Source organism: Dermacentor variabilis, chromosome 10, assembly GCF_050947875.1.
Source record: "Dermacentor variabilis isolate Ectoservices chromosome 10, ASM5094787v1, whole genome shotgun sequence".
Classification (NCBI taxonomy): Eukaryota; Metazoa; Arthropoda; class Arachnida; order Ixodida; family Ixodidae; genus Dermacentor; species Dermacentor variabilis.
In genome coordinates this window covers 27987595-28009065 of record NC_134577.1, presented here as the reverse complement: position 1 = coordinate 28009065, position 21471 = coordinate 27987595, and the positions used below count along the sequence as shown (strand labels likewise).

The following is a 21471-nucleotide window of genomic DNA, read 5'->3' as shown; positions in this document are numbered from 1 at the left end:
GCTGAATGATATGGCATACTAATGGCGTTAGATAAAATATGTAACAGAAACAACAAAAATGCGGTAATCTACACTGACACGAGAAGCGCCACGTGTGTAATTATCTTGAAACAAAGAACTAAAAACCCTCTCTCACTGTATGTCTTCCAACAACTTCATAAACTTGCAATATGCGGGTACAGCGTCTACTTTTGTTGAGTTCCGAGCCATGTTCGGATTACAGAGAACGAGCTGGCCGATTCCATAGCAGGAAACACAACCGCGAATGATGCCTGCAAAATGTTGAAAATTCCCTGCCAGGACTGCAAAATAACAATTAAACGAGTGCTGAGGTCCAAATGGCAGGTCGAGTGGAACCTCGAACAAAATAATAAATTGCACCTCATTAAACAGATTGTAGAAGAATGTAAAAATTGCTATCATAAAACCGATTTTAGGAATTAATTAATTCAAAGCTACAAATCAGACTCACCCACCTAACACATAACTAGCTTTTGGGAGTAGAACCACCTGAAGGCGCACATTGTAGTGGCTCGCCCTCAGGGATTGGTATTCGTATAACCGGTCCGTTCTATGAAACACACCATCGCACCTATATTAAATGTTTTTGAATATCACATACCATTACATCCTACTGTCCTACCAGGAGATGAACTACATTTTACCATTCGACGACGTCATGCGTAATTTTAATACACTGAAATTTTAACGACTGCGCACATTCAGTGCGGTTCCGTGTATTGTGTGGTCACAGTTTGATTGAGTATTATTTTTCGCGCCGCGGAGGATTCGGTAAACAGAGATGAGGACGACGGAGAAGGCGTTCTGCTCTGTCGAAGCTGTTCTCCCGGGTGGCCGGCTGCTGCTTGCCGTGTTAATACCATGAAAATACTTTTTTAAAGGTTACTCAATAGAAAGGACACCCTGGCACCAACAGTAGGACACCGAAGCCAAGCACGGTGGGGAGAAAGTACCCGCCCTCTTCCCATGACAATACCCAGCTCTTAGCTACCTTTTAAGTCTTGTATTTTCGACCCAAATATTTACTCCGCAATTATGCTATAATTTAATTCTATTTACACATACCAACACTATAAAATGTACGCTTAGTATCGCGTTTATTGCAGTATTTCCAGATTCCACCCGATTTCAATTAGTACCAGAGACAAATAAACTTTGGTTTGGCACTCATTGGTGCTAACTGCCCTCGCCCCATTAAACTCCTCACTAGTCCGGTCAGGATGATCTCACGGCCCACATTTTAAAGAGTCTTTGAATTAGGAACCGCTCATATAGCTTACTAAGGCAAGATGTAAGCGATAGAGTTCTGAGATTCTCAATCTCAAGCTTCTTGCCTGATTTCGTGTCACAGGCACTCACCCTTTCAGCCACCCCGTATTGCTTCGCGCAATCTTGTGGCAATCTTGTCCCGAATTCTTCGGGATTACGGCCGTTCGAACATGCTTTATTAGCAAGAAATTGATTACTTGATGCTAACGAAACGCGAGCGGTGACTTTTCAAAGGTGAATGCAAAGGTAGAAAAAAAAGAAACGACATCATTGTGCAGGAGATGGGAATAGCCCATGGTTACTTTCCACCTTTAGCTGGCTTGTTTGATTTTGGCAGCTAAAAGTTTCAGGCGATTGAAACGCTGCGGTGCATTCAGAAACAGCGTCTGGAAAGAGCTTGAAGATTGTTTCTCAGCATTACCACTCTTCTCTCATGGGAGCTAGCTAGCACTTTGAGTCAACCGAAATGTTCATTTGCTCTAGCGAAGCGATGAATGATCAGAGCGCGATATCGATTCCCATCCACGCAAGCTGCGTTTCGATGTGGGCGAAATACGATAACGCCCATGTACCTATTTGTAGGAGCACGTTAAAGAACCCCAGGTGGTCCAGCTTTCCGGAGTCCTCACTACGGTGTACCTCACAGTGAAATCGTGGTCTTGGCACGTAAAACCCTCTAATTTATGTTTTTAAATAACTAGTGAGAGCCTTAGCGCGAGGGCAGCATGAAACCCAATTCTACAGTGCTTCAAATTTGATTGAAATGTTTAGATGGTAATTCTCGGTAGTAATTCAGACATTAACTTTTACAACCCGTGGCTCTTTGACCTCTTAACTGACCTAATTGCATGAACCCTCTTGCACTTCGACTTCTTTTCATTACGACTGCTGCACATAGGAACAAAGACCACAACCTCGCACTCAGCTAGAGAACGCTACGGCCACTGCCATGGCTTGCTCAGCGGATTTGTCCGAAGAAACATGTGACGCAACAACTCGTTTTACGATATATATTAGCTGTCGAGCTGGTGACTGTTCACGTTTCTTTGCCTTCGTCGCTTTCGATCATTCAGACATTAGGTCCAGTATATCGTTGCTTTCTGTCACTGGATTTCGGGAAGTTATGGCAATTAGCCTTTCTTTTTGACTGCAAATACGTGTACGCTCTAGGTAAATCTTCCCCGACATCGCGACCTTCCTTGAGTTCCCTAAGCGTTCTTCAGGCGATATTTTGCGGGGGCGAGTGCAAGTGTTCAAAGTTGAGCCGAGAATGATGGTGGCTTTGTCGGCATCGTGCCACAATTTTGGGGGCCTGGTAATCTAGCGTACGCTACAGGAGAGGAGCGGCCGCCTCCTGCTGTAGCCTGACCGTGTGTGCTCATCAAGGTCGGCATGGCTGGGCCTAATACGCAACCCGCGTGTCGTACGGTGGATGCACGTGCGACGAATGCCAGGGCTAAGGAAGAGCCGGGATGGCTGGTGGCTTCATATGCGCTGTCTTCTCGCGCGCGTGATGTTGTGGGTTGCATGACCTGTTTCGGAGGCATGGCAGACTTGAAATAGTGGATCGAGCGGCCGCAAGTAGTGTTCGGCTATGGACAAGCAAGCGCGCTGCTTACTCCCCTGCGCTCATCACGCCGGTGTTGTGACAGCGAGTGCTCGTGCTCATTGAGTGAGATGCGTTATTTGTTTTTGCCCGCGTGGCATCAAGCTTCTTCAGTTAGGAAGCGAATATTTTTGTGCAGTTTGGAACGACTGCAAAACTGTGACGATTACTTCGCGCAAGTGTCTAACACGTTGCTATCGCTATCAATGCTTTGCCTTATTGGCAAAACTGTCAATTTTGCTTGCAGTTTCTAGCTTTACCTGAATGGCGTAGGCGCCGAGATTCCGAACATCTCTTGAGACACGAATCGAAAAAATGGTAGTAATTTTTGTCTGGATGAGGACCTCCTTGGAGTTTGGAGCACTGCCCTTCGTGTCTTTGTCTCGGCGAGTTTTCGGCCACTGAGCAAGTCCCGAAGTGTTCATAATAGCGAGGATGACGTCGTGTCGATCGGCGAGATCCGGAACCGCTGCAATGCAGGAAAATGAGAGAAAGTTTATGTCATCTGATAAGGTAAACAGCTGTAATTAGGAAAACAACTGTAATTACGAAAAGTAAGTGCAGTTCACATATTCGCGTGATTATATATCCATGTTTTTTTTTATTAATCGCTAGTTTGAAGTTAGCGCTACTCCTTGTTGCTTGTGTTTGTGTTCAGTGTCGGCGTTCGCGCTGCTTAAATCGGTATAGAAAAATTCGCCAAGCAATGACAATGTTTCTTTCTCCTCATTTTATGGCACATACCCATAATTAGGGGAATGGCCACGAAGCGCGTGCGCGTGTTGATAATGCTGATCATTTACACATAGCGAGACGTACCCACAAGAAGGAGGCAGAACATATTTTCACATCGCCAACTTGCTCTGTAAAAGGGTCTCTGCGTGTTGATCATGAATATAAGGCAGAGATCTCCGAAAGGCAACTTACCAAGAAGTGGCTCAGTAGATTAAAATTGATAAAAAATGCAGAAATACAATCCAATACAATATTTGTCACATTGCGCAGCACACAAGAGCGCACTGCTTTTCTCTATGTCAAAAACACAGGAATGAGATGGGGGAAATTTATAGCGTATCATTAAACGCTTTACGAAAGCTGCGCTTCCCATAGGTTTCAACAAGTGCGTTGGATCTACATTTCCTTTCTGCACATTTGTACCAGCTTACCGGTCGCAGAAAATGTGCAGCTTCACGCGGTGTATCGCAGATTTGTAGTATCGTATACGTTTGCCAACATTGCACGCAGCATGCTCTTCTACTGGCGTGATTATCGCCACTGCCTTGAAATAACCGTTTTTACGCTATACCTTTCAGTATAATTTAGGCTAACATTGCTCTGTTTTGTGGGGCTACTCTTTATCCCAACATGCAGCAAAAAAAAGAAAGCAATACAGAAATATTAAACTGATAAAGCCTGACCCTGTAGCGCTTGTGCCCGTTTCTGTTTATTTGCTTGTTTTCATTTTTTTTCGCGCTACAGATAACTATGCTCAGCTCTTTCCATAGTTCCAATGTGTTTTTTCAATCAGAGCAATATATTACACAATTACTCCAGAAAGAGCATTTAAATAGTTTGATGGAAGTTTTGGAAGAACGGATGCTATGAGATGATTTTGTTTCCTCTCCGCACGTTCGGTTTGATTGGGTGAGCAGTTCCATCACAAGTTACAGACGAAATTCATGAACTATTACGTACATTTGTCACTTTATTCAGAAACCTTCACTCACCCAAGCAAGCATTGTAGACGAGAGCAGCTTTGTCCGTTACATTCTGGTTCTCGCCAACGAGGGTCATGTTTCCTAATATGTCTAAGAGAAGATGAGAATAAAAGTCACCATTACTTCAATTTTTAATCTCGAATAGCAGCCAAGAGTCACAAATGGAATCTGGTGAATGGACGTAGAAAGCTGATCACGTTCACGTCTCTGCTGGAGCCGCCAAAGAGGGCCCGATATCTGGTGCTTTTTGAAAACCATTCAGTGCAGAGTACAACAGGCGGTAACTTGTATTATTTGATCCGAAGTCCAGCATACCGCAGGGCATGCAGTGGCTGCCTGTGACATTCTTGTTTTCGAAGAACCCAATTCAGCGCAATTCGTTCGATGTCCCGTTCACCCACCGTGCTGACATGCGGGATGTGGAGCTGTGTGGCTCAAAAGGAAGCTGGATCGTTTCATGGCTACGGTGGCCACAGTGCGTTGAAGGTGGAATGCCAAAATGCTTGTTTGCACGACAAGGGACCCGAGGAAGCCCTATTTTAATCTGCACTCTCTGATTACGATCTATTTTATAACCCGTGTAACACTTTGAGACGTTCGTTGTGTTTCCTTGGGATTCCTCTCGAACGGGAGGTAGCCCAAGCTACAGATAGCGCTTTTGTGCGCCAGCCGCAAATGACTATAATTCAAGGCCTCGTCTAGAAATAATAATAGATGGAAATGCCATCCATTTGCGCATTCCTCCTCTACGCATTCAACTGATTTCATGTTCTGAACTACCAAGTGGTTTTGCCCTTTGTTTCTTATATGTGTACACTCTCCGGAAATATTATACGTGCTTTCAAGGAGACATTTTTGCAAACATCGAAGTGCTATCTTCGCTCACTGCTATTAGTTATGTTGTTCTGCGGTTGGCGAGTCTACATACGGCTCTTTTTCTCCTTACAAGGGCATACCAGGAAATTCGCCGTCATAGACCAGGCTATAAATTGTTCCTGATAATGCACATGAAATGAAATACAAATACTAATTAAATCACGATTGTACACACATTTCGCATAATCCTGTGTGCATGGACATGGCTCTTCGTTTGAGCCATGTTACATCTTTGCCGGACCAATTTGTATCCATGTTTAACTGACCCGCCATCATAAGTCTTCAAGATGAAACTCAGCGTCATCCATCAGCTTGTTAACGTGCTTGAAATTGTTTATATGGCAGAAAAAAGATGTCCTGATTGAAGATACTGTCTCTTTGGCTTAGTTTCGAGCGCTCACAGTGACCTTCAGTCCTGTGTTCAAAAAGCGAAGCTTTTAGTTATATTTGTTATTCATACGGGACGCAAAAGTCAACAGCTGCCCGCGCTTATCGCGATCCTAGTTTAGCGACGTGACGGTCACGGGGAATTTCAACAACGCGTATTATTACAGACGTCTATGCCGCAATTTGCATCAAGAGAACTGCTGCAGCTCTAGCAAAGAGGAGTTATTGAGCGGTGCTACCCTCTTAATATACCGCAGAATTGCATCTTGTTAATGGCTAAGTACAGGAAACATTATGACTTTTAGTTTAGTAAACGTTCATAAACCAACGTCTTCAATGCAATGTTTGTGTCGGCTGCCCCAAGGTCATTTATTCATGTAGCATCATTTGAGGTGCGCGACCTACACAGTGGATATTGTATTTACATGAAATAGATGAAGCAATATTTGCCCGGAATTCATGAAGGCCTTTAAACCATTAAAGGGCAGCTCAATAATTTTGTTGAAGGTCATCGTACACTACCTATAGGATATAGACCAGCAGCTTTTACAAGGTCCGTAAGTATTCTTGACACATCTTTATGAACGTAAAAATTAAGGGCTTGCTTACATCAAAGAAACAATTTTCACAACGGCGACAATATAGCCAGCGCGTGCGCTGAGAAAATGACGAATCCTGCAGGTTTTGTCATGATTCATCTGCTTCTGCTCACCGTTGATATTTTTGCGAAGACCGCTGTGGAACAGGTAACTAAATTAGGGTAAATATAAAGGCACAGAATAAAACCTTGTCATATTTTTGTGGAAGTTTTGGTTAGGTCAACAATAGCACTGAGCGGTCACTTATGGTAACTTGAAAGGCTTGGCAATGTTAGCTGCTGTGGTGTAATTCTAAAAGACGTGCGTTGTTCGCTATTTTCTTGCATGCTAACTTAGTAATCATTTTGTTGCGAGTCCGGCATGTTTGGTTGTGCGTCCTGCTTCACGAAGATCAGGAGCAAAAGGAAAAGCTCATGATTGTTTCGCTGCTATCTGTGATATGGGTTGGCTGCTTTTATCGTACGTACGTCCACCAGTGACTCATGACTGCAGGCCTGTGCGATGTGCTAACGTCTGGCAAGGTGGCACAGAAGCCATCCATCCTAAGTAAGTAAATGAGATGGAGAGCGATTGGAGCACCTTCAGCACGAGTGTTTTGAAAGCGTTGTTTTCAGTGTGTCCTCCTCCTGCTCCCCATAATGCGTGTTTTGCTTGCGGCATAAAGTTATCTCTCTGAAAAATGGCAACACTGTGTACACCTGCTCTAGTTTTCCAGGAAATATACAACTAGATGTCCTACCTCGGAGTGTCTCCTTGAGTTCTTCCTTTAGCATCGTCAAGCTGCCCGTCATTGGCTGGCTCTTTGGTATCTTGTGCTTTGACATCCATCCGCCGCAGGCGTACGAGTAGAAGTCAGTGCATGGGTCAACGGACTTATTCAGAGACTCGGCGATAAGCCGCGCTGGGTTGAAGAATAACAAGTACGCGTCATGTGTGAAGGTCCTCAAGATTTGTCGTTTCATTATGTAACGCAGATTGCAGTAGTTCATGGTTTCCACAAGTAACCACGTAAAAATATGAGTACTAGTCTAAATGTGTGCTGTTGATCAGGTTAGCGTGAGCTCATGTTTCTTTAGCTTATCGGCTTATACGAACTCAACGAACTCATCAAGTGTCCGACCAGGTTCTTACATCTTATGGTACTCGTTTCTTTACGTGCTCTGTGAGTCTGTGAGCTTTCTGACGTGTACTTGCGCAGTTTCACTTTTACAATTTTTTTCGGACGCAACGTTCAGAAATTATTTTAGTGTGGCCCATTTGAATTTTAAAGGAATGAATTGTCAAGAATGCGAGCCCTTTTACCACACCTTGGATTATCAAACGTAACAGCAGTGGGCATTCACATTAGTGGACCTAGGTGGCGAAAGTGTGAAAATAATCTGTTGATGTTAGCGATGTACTTGAGATAAACCGGATGATCTTAGCTGTCCCCTAAAACGTATCACAATAGCAAAAATACATTACCTCGCTGGATGCAGACAGGTTTCTCACAAACGTGGTAGGTTTCTGAAAGGAAGAAACAGGACACATTACAAAAGCATGCTCGCTTACCAAAATATGTCATGGATCAGAAAAAGAGAACATTGTGGTGAAAATTGCTCCTGCGACGGTCCTAAATATTGTCATCCTGTAAGCTACGAAAGCTAGGATATTCACTTACTGACATCTTTATGCGACAGAAAAAGTTTCCATTATTGGTGGAGGCTTCAAAAAGCTGCAGCTTACTTCGCGTGCAATATAAATCAATAAGAACATCCGAGCGAAAGTTTCACAGCGCCTTCCGTCAATGTAGTCAAGGCCATCGCGAACGCTAAATAATATACCGTGCTTCGTGCGAAGCGGCATGCTCTGTGCAGACGTTCAATTAAACAGGACGTCATACAGGGTGATGCAGCGGTTATTGGAGCACCCACCCACGGCGGATGCACCGATAAGGTGATAACGTGGCTGGAACATGCAGAGAAATTATCGATCCTGCGTCGGAGCTATTACCGAAACTATCACTCGCTAAGAATTCGAGTCAATCACGCGTTTGGCGTAACCCTAACGTATTGAGCTTTTCTGTGGGAAAGGGATAGTCCGGTGCGTGGTAATCGTGTTAGGGATCCGAGACCAGCACGACTGCCCGGGTGAGAACTAAGCTTTTTGCAGAGTCAGAGTTTGGGTGAATGTTCACTTGAATATGACTGCGCTTGTATGTCTCATAATCAAATTTAAGGGCTGGGTTGTTCATGGGCTTTCTTTTTTATTTCCTCGTGGTTAGAGTCAGTGCCATGAGGATAATTCGCGGTGTTCGACATGGTGCCGCTCCCGATGTATTTCAAGGCTCCAGTCATGGAAAACACGTAGACGAATTTAAGGCAACGCGAAAGTGACTGCACCCAATTCGTCTGGCCAGCCACCACTGTGTCAGGAGCCTAGCTTGACATCCGCTATGGCTGCAGTAAGTATCCTAGCTATTGCCAACCCATATTTTAGTCGAAGTCTCCGTGCTCTAACCCCCGCACCTTTCTACTTGCGCACTGACATATTCAAGTAGTTTTTTCCACGCAACATTGATCACTGGAATTCATTACCTCGCACTACTGTTCATTTTCTTTGTTGGAATTGCTGAAATCCCTATAGCCTAATTGTATTATTAGACATGTCATCGTTGCGGCGCTAACGCAGAGTGTCTTTATGCCTCTGCGTATGTTTTCTTTTAATTATTCTTATACAGTGCACGGTTTGTATTCAGTTCTCAATGCGCGTACGCGTTTACTCTTCGTCCGCTCGTCTATAGCTCAACAGGGGTACTGTATGCTCAAATGTTAAAAAATAAAATTAATGAATGAAACAAGGAAACATAACATTCTAACGATGTCACATGTTAATGATACTTCAATCCAGCCCTCTGCTAGTGAAATTTTCCCAGCATTTCTGGGTTTAGTTCGTCAGGTAGCGCTGGTCGACAAGCATTTGTCGATATCTACCTAGCTGCCGGTTTAGACTCCTCTGGCCTCCTTGAAGCCCTTGGATTCAGGGGTAGCAGGGGGAAATTGAACTTGTCCACAATAGAGATTTGTAAGAGGTGATTGGAAGTTTGGGGACAGAGAAATAGGAATATCACAAACAATAGAGCCGTAAAAAAAGAGAGTTCCTAGTAATCTTTCAAAACGCTTGATGCTGTAAATTATTTGTTTTAGTGTGTTTCCTCAATATTAGAGGCAGGACATTAGGCAAAATAATAGCTTTGTGGCGCAACCCATGACGCCGTTTTAAAGCAAACGCTCATAGCATCCATCCATCCATGGTCTAGAGTAGGTCAAGCAAGGTGGCAACCAAGTAGAGGGTAATTGGAAGTGTGTAGATAGGCAACCAGCAGTCGTCAGAAAGAAAGGGAGAGAAACAGAGATAGCAAATTGAATGCAAGCAACGGAAACAGAAAAAAAAAATACTGCGCGGCTGGCCACTTGGAGCACTTTGCTTGTATACGCGGGCTTCTTTCGCGCTCTGAAAAACACTTTTATGCAGCACGTATTGAGCAACAGAAATCTACATCGGGAGTTCACGTTGCTGGACAATCTTCTCATCGACAATCTTCATGTAATTATGATATTCCAGAATGTCATTAATAATTTGAAGCCAATTGTTGTAATGAAGTGGAGTGGAAAAATATAATCTGAGGAACTCCAAGCGATGGCAAACAACAGTAGGTTGGTCCTGTCCAGCTACGTGGCATGCGCATATTTTTACCGTTTGGACAAAGTTATGAGGAAACTCTGTACACACACACACACACACACACACACACATATATATATATATATATATATATATATATATATATGTGTGTGTGTGTGTGTGTGTGATTATTCATTTTTCATCTATTTTTGGTATTCTGATTTTTTTCTACTGAGAGTGCGTACAGCGAGGTATGAGGGCACTCACTGAGTCGTTAGAAAGTACAGGGATCACAGACCAAAACAAATACCATCACCACCATCAAAGAGCTGATGCCATCTGAATAAAAAAAAACCTCCCTCAGTAATATAGAATCATTGCTGTTATGCGCAAGTCGACTCCATTTTACGCCTGCAAATTATCCTATTTTATCCTATTTCTCTACTTCGTCTTCCTATTACACTCGGAAGGTTTTTCTTTTCGATTGACATCCATTACTTACAAATAACGGGACTTAACGCTCAGTAACGGGCGACATGAGATTACCAGAGGGATTGTCGCTAGCGGCTTCATCCGAATGCGAATGATAGGAAAAAGTTTTGTGTACTTGCCTTTCTGTTCAGTGGTTTTCGTTGGATTTGAAACAACAAAGCATAGCCATGCTGCAAGAAACCCCAGTGATGCAAATGTTTGGACTTGCATAGCTTCTTCTAGACGTAATGGGAATAAAAGGATACCATACGATCTTACATACCCGTTCAAAATGGGTAATCCCACATTAATATTACAAGAAAGCTTTGCTTTCTTTAAGCAAAATAATGTTTCGTGGACGAATTGTAGTGCCAAGAAACATGTGCTTGGGCAGTTTGGAAATCGCTCCAATACGAAGTAATTAACTTTGAAACAACGAAACTAGTAGTATAGGCGGATGTGTTAGTATTGATCATGTCATGTACAAACTGTCGAAAGATTGAAGCCGAGCATATTATAAGGCAAAATGCTCGAAGCGCTGTGCTTGAAGCGGATGCTGTATGCAAGCATAATGCTTTCTACGTTTCAGTGTTGAAACTCCGTAGTAGCATATGTGAAAACTCCGGAGAAACTCCGTAGGGGATATACAAGGCTGAAAAAACATGAAGCATAGAACGACGGTTTTCGTTAACTGCTCAACGTGAGGAGAAAGGCAGAAACGTTAAAGGACGAAGTCTGAGACGATAATGTCCCATAATCGAAAAAGATGGGAAATAAAGTAGCAAAACACGAAAAACACTATTTACAATAGTTGACGTAAACAAGTTGCGGAACCTTCTTGAGGAGGCAGTAGACAATAGCAATGCCGTTTTAAAGCGATAAGTGTTAAGTATTTTATGACGACAATCAGCTTCATCATTACCACCATCAAGCGATCAGCTTTCTGTCGACAAACCTTAAGTCTTCTCTAAGTTTAACTCTTTTTCTTGATATGATTTAATAGAACTCGCACGCCCGCGGTGATGGCGTAGGGGCTTTGGCATAGCGCTGCTAAAACGGAAGAAGCAGGATCGAATCCCTACCTCTGCGGACGCACTTTGATAGGGGATAAATGCTAAAACACCCATTTACTGTGCAATTAGTATATGTTAAATAACGGTACGTGGTCAAAATTATTCCGATGTGCCCCATTACGGAGTGACCCTTTATGAAATTGTTGTTCCGGTGCGCAAAATGGCAGAATGTCTTTCGAGCGTCTGCTGTGCGGTATCTAGAAATTTCCTAATCTCATCAGTCCCTCTTCTGTGGCCACCTTCAACTACAGTTTGATTTCCTTGAAAGCCGCTCTTTTTGTCGAATAGGCCACCGAAGCAGTCCTCGCTTACTTGAAAGATGTTGTGCTACACGTGACAAGCCCAATTATTCCGTAGTGCAACCACAGTTTGTTACCGCTTCTAGTGAAACTGTAAACATTTTTTGAACAATCAGCGATCATTAAGCTGTCGTCAGCAAACATCATTTTTGGCATGTAATCGCGTGAAAAATGCTGAAATTCTTTCCCTATCCTCGCAAAAAATTGAGAGTCCCTTTTTATGTAGCACAAAACACAGAGAACTTACTGTGCGAAGCGCCAATTTATGTATTGCTGCAGACTGGATGCTCTTAACCGTCCTTCGCAATTACTTGGAATTTTACGGTATAGCACCTTTCATCCATATATAACAATAAGACGCCTCCACAAGCGTCTCTAAGAGTGGAGTGAGCCAGTTGTCTGTTGTCGGGGTAGTGGTAAGGGTTTTCCCATGTGCTATCAGAGTTTCAAATAATGCCGAGTTTTAGGTCCGTGTCACTGTTACATGCGACCTAACTCGAAGGTTATTTCTCACTGCCGGCTTCGAAACATTGGAGCAATATAAGCATTATTGTATGCGTCTTGGCATTAAGCCGTAGAGTTCATGGGTGAGCACCCTTCCAAGAAACGTCAATCAAGAGTTTGCAGTTCGTAGAAATGGCTAGCGCTTCCATGAGAACTACAATCAAATGAAGAGCACTATTAAAAAAAAGAACAATACGCCAATGTGAAAGGCCATTTTTTTTCTTTCACTCGTAAACATGGTGGGACAGCGCATTAAAAAATAATGTTAATATTGTAATAAGAATTTCTGCGATCTTTAAAACGTTAATTTTCAAGCCGGAGTCATTACTTGGCGCCTACAACTTCACTGTATAATAGGATTAAGGGGCATCAGCATCCAGAAAAGCTTTAAAATGCATATAGGGCTATGTTCATTTTTGTATTGCTTTTTAACCTGGACTTTTTTACTCCCATGTATTCAAGAAAAATAAACGTTGCGCACCGGTTAGAGCGTTCGTATTCAAAGTGCACATTGCTGCTTGTACATGAGTCAGAAGTTGCGGGTAATTTTACCGTTCTTCAACCTCTTGTGATGTGCATAAGTGCTGTCGCCGTAAGCTGCTATAATTTGGTCATCCCCTCTTTTTTCCCTTTTCGTATTCCCCATGTGCACAGCAGTAGACGAGAGCATACTTAATCAGGCTGACCTCTCTGCCTGTCCTTGAATTAAATCTCTTTCTCCCCTCCTCGATTTCAGCTGTTGGGTAGATATGGATGGGAAGCAGGTGTAGTGTTATAGAAAAAATTACTTCTGGGGTTTTACGCGCCATAAAACCTGTAGTTCTTTAACGACCACCCAATGCATGGTACGCAGGTATTTTTTTTTCATTTCACCCGCATCTAAATGTATGCGCTTCAACTGGGATTGGATCCCGCGACCTCTTGCTTAGCAGCGTAATGCCAAAGCCACTAAGCAACCACGGTGGGTGTAGCCTTATAGTAAAAAGCCTTTAACTCTTGAGGAAACTAAAAAAGAAGTTACGTGCCATAACCGTGATGTGATTATGATGCATGTTGCAGTGTGGGACTCCTGATTAATCCTGGCCATCTGGGGTTCTTTAAATGCGCCTAAACCTGAGTATGCAAGGGCTTCTGCATTTCGCCCTCCAGTGAATTGGGGCGGCCGTGATCAAACTGGGAACCTTCCGCTCCGCATCACATGGTAATAACCTTTAAGTTACCGTGACGAGTTTTCGCATACTAAAGGCGATATAGGCCGTTCACCAAACCAGGCAGGTCGTTAGATCAAAACATTCAGCCTCATGCAAGTTATTCTGCTGCTTGAGAGCGTCAAGGTGCCGCACTAGGCACTGAAGAGATCAGTGTAAGCGATTCGTGCCTAGCACAGTAATGTAGGTCAAACGCGTGTGAACAACCATGATGACGCACTTGCTGCTACCTATAGGAAAATCTGTGTCCAGCTTTCGAAAAGGTGAAGCAGAAAACCCAGCTGTTATCTGATACGCTGTTTTCCCCTGCAGTGATGGATTGCATAAAAGCTCTTCTAGGAAAGGGATGACTCCTTGGCCTACCGCTGGCAACGAAGTAAATCGAATAAAAAAGATTCAGTAAAGCAATGAGTCATGCGATGTTTGCGTTATACCATTGCCCTATACCAAGGCGCTGGATGTCTTTTGCTTTCATGTTCGTGGTCATATGTCGATTGCAAAGTATATGTTGCGGGTTTTCTAGAGGATTAGTTGATGGAGCAATTGGAATGCGAAGGGAAGGAAAACATTGTTTTAATCAGTTGCATATATCTGTGTGTACTACCGGGCTTTTCACTTATGGAATGACTGTGTTCGAAAATCTACCATTAAACGGCCTCTACTTACACAGTAGTTACTTCCTCGAGAGAAGCGGTCGCCTCCTCATAGTCAGCATGTCGTGCTTAAGTTTCACGCTAACTGATGCAAACAAATTGATACTTTTAATCGTAGTAGGTGTGGCTGCAGTCATAAGTAACACTCTGCAGACATGATCAACTTGTCAAGATTTGTATTGAAGCTATCCTGAGCCACCTCTCGAGCTTAATGAAAAAACACAGTCCGCGGATAGCATACGCTGCTGTGAACATCTCAGCCAAAGTCTGCAGCCGTGCGCGATGCGTGGAAGTCGCAAGCAGAGCACTAAGTCGCATTTCTCTCAAATGCTTTCTTTTCAACAGGAGCCTGCTCTGCGCCTTTTTGCACACTCTCTATTCTATAATATAGCAGTTTCCCCTGCACGGCTGCTATTGGCCAATGGCCAACATCAATCAAGAAGAGTGCATGGATAAGTGCGCGTCTTCCTACTGTTGGTGTGTATATTTGTTGACACAGTTTAACCGGCTTAAGTAAGCGATATCTGCTTGGGAAATTCGATAATAATTACGTGCTTGAAGAAGAAGTCGACTGTCGTCTGCTCATGCTCGGTGCGGCCGCCGCGTAGGAACTAAACTTTGGCCACCCTACTTATCGGCTTCGTAGCCGAACTACATTGCTAATTTTGGCTTGGTTTGAACAATCTACTAGCCTCGAACCACGTGAAACTAAAGGTGAGACCGCACGCACGCTTTCCAGTGCGCACTCACGCCTTGCCACTCCTGGTGAGATGCCTCGGCAGACTTCGCTTTGTACTAAACTATTGATAGCGCTTAAATATACGCAAGGTAGATGTGGGTAAGGTACGTCGGTCACATTGGCGCATTAACGATAGTAGATTTGTCGACCGTATACACTGTAAATTTTCTCTTACTAACTAAATTAACAAGCATGCTGTGATGCACTCACATCCAAACGTAAACACATATGCCTCTATGACCACAAACTTGCTATCAAAACGCTGGAGACACGAAGCGCTCCAACACCAGCGGGTGAGTTCACTTTCATGCTTCAACGCGAACTAAGCGGCCAGCCCAAAGCGCACACGAAGCTATCAGATTCAGATTCAGATTTATTCGTTTCAAAAAAAAGAAGTAATTACATGAGAAATATACAGACGAGGCTCCCAAAGTGAAAGAACTGTAGTGGGACCCTCGGTTAATAATAACAACATTGATGGTGATATCAATAGTCAGCAAATTAGCGTATTATAAACAACATCTACAGATCAAATACATCATTAGACATGTCACTTACAATCAAACACGAAAAAGCACGTTATAACAGAAAGTCGGAAAAAAGCATGGATGAAATACAACAAATGACATGCGAGATAAATGTCAGAGGTACAGCGCCAGATCGTAGTTAAGTTATGGCAGGAAATGATGCTTAAGGTGATTTTTAAAAATTGCAAGAGAAGTACAGGATTTTATGGTTGATGGTAATTCATTCCGAAGAGAAATTGCAGCGAAGGAAGATGTTTTTTGCCGTAATTGGTATGAACCATGGCTAACAAGAAACTGTTGTTAGCCGCAAATCTGGTCATATTTTTATTCTGCAAAAGATCAGTTGCAATGAACGGATACATGAGGTTATTATGAAGCAACTTGTGAAGTAAGACGAGTATGTTAAACTGGAACAAATTATTAATAGACAAGATATTATACGCGCGAAGTAACAAGGAGGCATTGGATTGCATGGAGCTTGAAGTGATAATGCGTATTGACTCATTTTGGATATGTTGAATTGATGATAAGTGACAAGCGTACGTGTTGCCCCATGAAACAATGCCGTAATTAATGTGACTATGAATGAACGCATAATACAACGCTAGCAGAGCCTCACGAGAAAAAAAAAGGGCGAGCTTTAATTAATGCACGTATACCAAACGCAGTTGGAAGTGAGAGCGAAATGTAAGGTTAGGGTCAAGATGTATGCCAAGAAAAGTGACATCGGTGCTAACGGGAATTGAATGACTTCCAAGCTTTACTTCAGGAATAGAAGTTAAGGCCCTTTGAGCACTTTTGAATAACATAAATTTAGTTTTTAAAGGATTAAGGACTAAGTAATTGTTGCTACACCATTTTATATTGTTACTTAATGCAATATTTAACTTAGAAGTAAGAGTATTAATACATTTGTCAGATGAAGCTATGGTTGTGTCATCTGCGTATAAAATGCAATGAACGCAGTTGGTGGAGTTAAGAGAATCCGGAAGATCATTAATATAAAAAAGGAAAAGCAAAGGGCCCAGAACTGATCCCTGTGGTACTCCTTGGTTAATACATTTTGTTACTGAGAAAGTATTTGCTGCATGTACTGTGTATGGCCGGTCACGTAAATAATTTTTTAAGAATGTTAGCGCGGGACCGGTTATACCATAAGAGTAAAGTTTATTAAACAGGTCTTGATGGTTAACCGTGTCATAAGCTTTACTGAAGTCTAAAAATACAGATCCGACTAAGTTTCCCGAGTCAATACATTTTTTTATGTAGTCAGTTAGAGATAGAACAGCTAGATTCGTGGAACTTCCTGGGCGGAAACCAAATTGATTGTTCTTTAGCAATTTAAACTTTGTTAAGTAGTTATTAAGACGTTTAACAAATAATTTCTCAATGAGTTTACTGAGGCAGGAAAGAATTGCAATTGGTCGGTAATTATTAACTGTATGTTTGTCGCCTTTTTTAAAAACAAGAATAATCTTGGCATTTTTTAAAAATGAAGGGAATGCGCCTTCTTTGAATATAAGGTTGATAATATTACAGAGCGTGTCGCAAACTAAATGCGCAACCAGTTTTAAATGCCTGACACAAATATTGTCTAAGCCAGGCCCTGTATTTTTAAGGTTAGCAATCGTGGAGCACACTTCATTTGGTGTAGCTGGTAACAAGAAGAATGATTGTGTCGTACGGCTCAAAGTATTATGAAACTGCGCATGTATGTTGTTATTAGTGTAAACAGAAGAAAAGTAGTCCGAAAAAGCGTTAGCAATTTCGTTGGGCTCAGAAAGAGTGAGACCATTGTAATTTATTTTGGTTATAGAGGCATCAACAGACGATTTGTTTAGAAAAGAGTTCAATAACTGCCATTGCTTTTTGGGGTTGTCCTTATTCTGATCAAATTTATTTTCATAGTACTTTTTTTGCCTGTTTAAGTAAAACATTCAGTAATTTACAGTACCTACTATAGCGTCTAGCTAGTCTAGTATTAAAGGGCTGACGTTTAGTTTTCTTGTACATGTTTTCCTTCTTTCTTAAACTTTCCAGAAGACCGTCCGTCATCCATGGGTTGCACGGATATTTATACTTTTTCTCAGATTTAACAGTGCGTGTGTTAGTTGAAACGGCCAATACAAATGAAGTGCAGAATTTGTTTAGTGCTTCTTCGGGATAAGACATAGAATTAATAGGCGACCAATCAGTTTTACTGATGGCTTCAATAAAGGTATCTGCACTAAATGCGGAAGTAAAGTAGCTATTATCGTTCTCATGTATTTCATTGTTAAATGTAATAAAATTTTGCCCACCTGGGGTTATCTAACGTGCGCCTAATTCTAAGTACATTTGTGTTTTCGCATTTCACCTGCATAGAAATGCGGCCGCCATGGGCAAGATTTGATCCCGCGACCACGTGCTTAGCAGCCCGACACTATAGCCACTAATCAAACACCGCGAGCTTTATAGGAAAAAATTACCGACGATTACGTTACTTCCTAATGCGAAATTTGAGCGCAGCAAATAAGCTGTTTCACCTTTTCGATAGATTGAGGCAAAGAAATCGAGCAACACATGTATGCGCTATCACAGAATTTTTTTTTTATTTTTCACACGTATTCCTTTAACAAAGACTCCACTAACAGTTCTTGACAGTCATGAAGGAAGCTTTGTGGTCGGAGAAATAGACTGATATATGTTCGACTTGGTACACCAATGCTTGATTCTCAAAGACGAGATGTATACAAGTGCCTCGCGAGGTTGTCACAGCCGTGGGACGCGTTACGAGCGAGAGGAACGGGATGTTCTCCCGCATAAGTGTTAGGAAATTGCTGTTTGTCTTTATGTCAAGCCGCCACCGATCTGGCTCTCTGATTGCCACCGCACAGGGCGAACGGCAGCGGCAATTTCGGCTCGGGCGGTGCACATATACAGATCCGCCGCCACCGATCTGGCTCTCTGATTGCCACCGCACAGGGGTTGCATTGGAGGAGGAGCGAAGAAAGGAATTAAGTTCGAGCCGGCGCTTTGACAACCGGAGACTCGCAGGAAGAGGGGGGAGGGGGGCGGCGTGTACACCCAGCGGCAAACGATGGGGGCAGAAGCGCGCGCAGCAAGCGGACAACACGATAAAGGGAGGAGGGAAGAGATAGCAGCGACTGACTGATGCCGCTGACGCCGATAGTGAGTCAACCCCAGCTGCGGAGTTGGTTTCAGGGACAACGAATAACCGGCGCGTCGGCAACTGAAGAGCACCCTATCCGCCACACAAGAACAGGGGGGGGGGGGACCCTTTCCTCCTCTTTCTGCATGGCGGCGACGGTGTTCTATGCAGTCACGTTATCTTGACTCTCTAGCGGCGTCAGCGGCATCCAGCGGTATCAGTCGGTCACTGCTAGCGCTGGGGGGATGAAAGGGGGGCGGAGCTGGTTATGAGGCCGATGACGACGCGAAACCCAGGAACGGACGCCAAAGAGCTGCGCTCTAAAAACAGGAAAATGATCGGTTATGTCAGTATTAATAACCCCGGAGCAAGACGGTGGTGATATGTTAGATAACACGTGATCAATAAGCGTACTGCTCCCACGAGAGGCTACCCTAGTTGGGCAGTCAATGAGTGATTCAAAACCGAATCCAGCAAAACAATCTGTGTAAGTTGTGTACGAGGTAGCTTCAGTGTCAAGTAAGTTAATATTAATATCACCTACAATCACCACATACTTATTTTCAAAAGCTAACTTGGACAATACGGCATCAAGAGAAAGCAAGAAATCGTTAAGCGAAGATGACGGTGAGCGATAAATGCAACCAAGGATCAAGTTCTTATTGTTATTAAAGAATGACCGATCGACTTCTATCCACACTGACCCATAATGATTCACGTTAACTGCCAGATCAAATCTGCGACCGTAGGTGACAGCTTGTGAAACAAAAATGGCGGCACCACCATGACTGTTGACGATGACAATACTCCGGTTGATAAGATGGAAAACCGCTCATGTTGTTGTCGGAATCAGAAAGCCAAGTCTCCGATATGCAGATAAAGGTGAAGACATGATGAATTGAGGCAATGAAGTTATTGATTCCATCTATGTTCTTTCGAAGGCTACGAGCATTGAAGTGAATGAGTGATCGAGTTTTTTGCGCCAGGACAAGATTTTACGTCAACGGGGTAGAGCAAGGCCATGGAAAAAAGGGGAAAAAATATTTACAGTGAATTACGTGAAGATTCGAAGGTCGGACTCAGTGAAAATGCGATAGACCCTTCTATCATCAGTTTTGCGCGCTTTTATCTGGCAGTTTTCTGTCCATACGTATTTCTACTTATTTTCTTTTTTGAGTGCCAGCGCCTTCGAGAACATCTTGTTATCAATGGTCAAGTGGTCATTTACATAGACAGGCGTGCTTGTGCCACCTGCGAAACCAACGTGGTCAGTGTGAAGCCTAGCTCTTCTTGCCTTCCTGATGAACTCGTTTTTCTTATCCCGTGAGCAGAAGCGAGCAATGATGGTCTTCTCATTTGATTTAGAGGCCACACGGTGAGCCGTGTCGATATCAGCGGGTAAGAGAGGGTACTCGATAGCATCGCCAATTCGCTTCAGGATGACTCCGCAGTCTTCACCCTGCGATGTAGGGATTCCTTTAATTTCCACATTATTCATTCTCGAATATTGCTCTAAATCAGCCACTTTTCTTTCGAGTGCTTCGTTACGCGACAAGAGTGCCTTGTTTGAGGTTACGAGTTCTTCCTGTTTCAGTTTTATCGTGTCTAGTTCCTTGTTCATGAACTGAACACTTTCACAGAGGGAAGCGTGCTCACCCAGTCCTACATTCCGTAGCTTGATGTTAATTCGTGACACTAAATCATCGATCAGTGTGTCCAACTTCTCGTTCAGCACTGCTTCAAGAGATGCAATTTTTTTGCCAGTTCCGCTGTGGTAGGCATAGTGAAGTATATACACTACGAACAGTGAAACAAGAAGTTTGGGCAGCAGTTGCGGCAGAATTAATCTTTAGATAGTGTACAGAAGTATTAAACCAACCTGTTGGCAAGAAGAATTTTCTTAGAAGGAGGACATGCCGCCGCAACTGCTGCCGCCAAATTGAATCAGTGCCGTTGTGTGCGTCCTTATATGGTCCTTGTTGAAGTCACGTGCAGTCCGCGCAGACGCAGCAGGCAGTACAGGGCTCAGACGCTTGAAGCGCTCGCAGCGAGTGCAAGCGCACGTGGAAATGAAACCACGGTGGCCACAGACGACGCAGGAACCAAGGACGAGCAGGAACACAGGCCACTGATCAACCTGTTGGCAAGAAGAATTTTCTTAGAAGGAGGACATGCCGCCGCAACTGCTGCCGCCAAATTGAATCAGTGCCGTTGTGTGCGTCCTTATATGGTCCTCGTTGAAGTCACGTGCAGTCCGCGCAGACGCAGCAGGCAGTACAGGGCTCAGACGCTTGATGCACTCGCAGCGAATGCAAGCGCACGTGGAAATAAAACCACGGTGGCCACAGACGACGCAGGAACCAAGGACGAGCAGGAACACAGGCCACTGATCAACCTGTTGGCAAGAAGAATTTTCTTAGAAGGAGGACATGCCGCCGCAACTGCTGCCGCCAAATTGAATCAGGGTCGTTGTGTGCGTCCTTATATGGTCCCCGTTGAAGTCACGTGCAGTCCGCGCAGACGCAGCAGGCAGTACAGGGCTCAGACGCTTGAAGCGCTCGCAGCGAGTGCAAGCGCACGTGGAAATGAAACCACGGTGGCCACAGACGACGCAGGAACCAAGGACGAGCAGGAACACAGGCCACTGATCAACCTGTTGGCAAGAAGAATTTTCTTAGAAGGAGGACATGCCGCCGCAACTGCTGCC

At 43.6% G+C, this 21471-nt stretch overlaps 1 protein-coding gene across 4 annotated transcripts in view; it reads right to left on the bottom strand.

The window, feature by feature from the left end:
• LOC142560219 (neprilysin-1-like) overlaps positions 1-12496 on the bottom strand; it is a 41535-nt gene extending 29039 nt beyond the window's left edge. The window contains exons 1-6 of one of the 4 annotated variants that reach the window (XM_075672155.1): positions 12230-12496; positions 10751-10849; positions 7941-7982; positions 7216-7377; positions 4624-4704; positions 3157-3365 (exon numbers count right to left, since the gene is read on the bottom strand). In XM_075672155.1, coding sequence (XP_075528270.1) covers positions 3157-3365; positions 4624-4704; positions 7216-7377; positions 7941-7982; positions 10751-10841 — 585 coding nt within the window. In that variant the 5' untranslated portion in view covers positions 10842-10849; positions 12230-12496. The remainder of the gene's footprint in view (positions 1-3156; positions 3366-4623; positions 4705-7215; positions 7378-7940; positions 7983-10750; positions 10850-12229) is intronic. The other 3 variants (XM_075672153.1, XM_075672154.1, XM_075672156.1) reach the window with 3 other exon arrangements.
• Positions 12497-21471: the final 8975 nt, after the last annotated feature.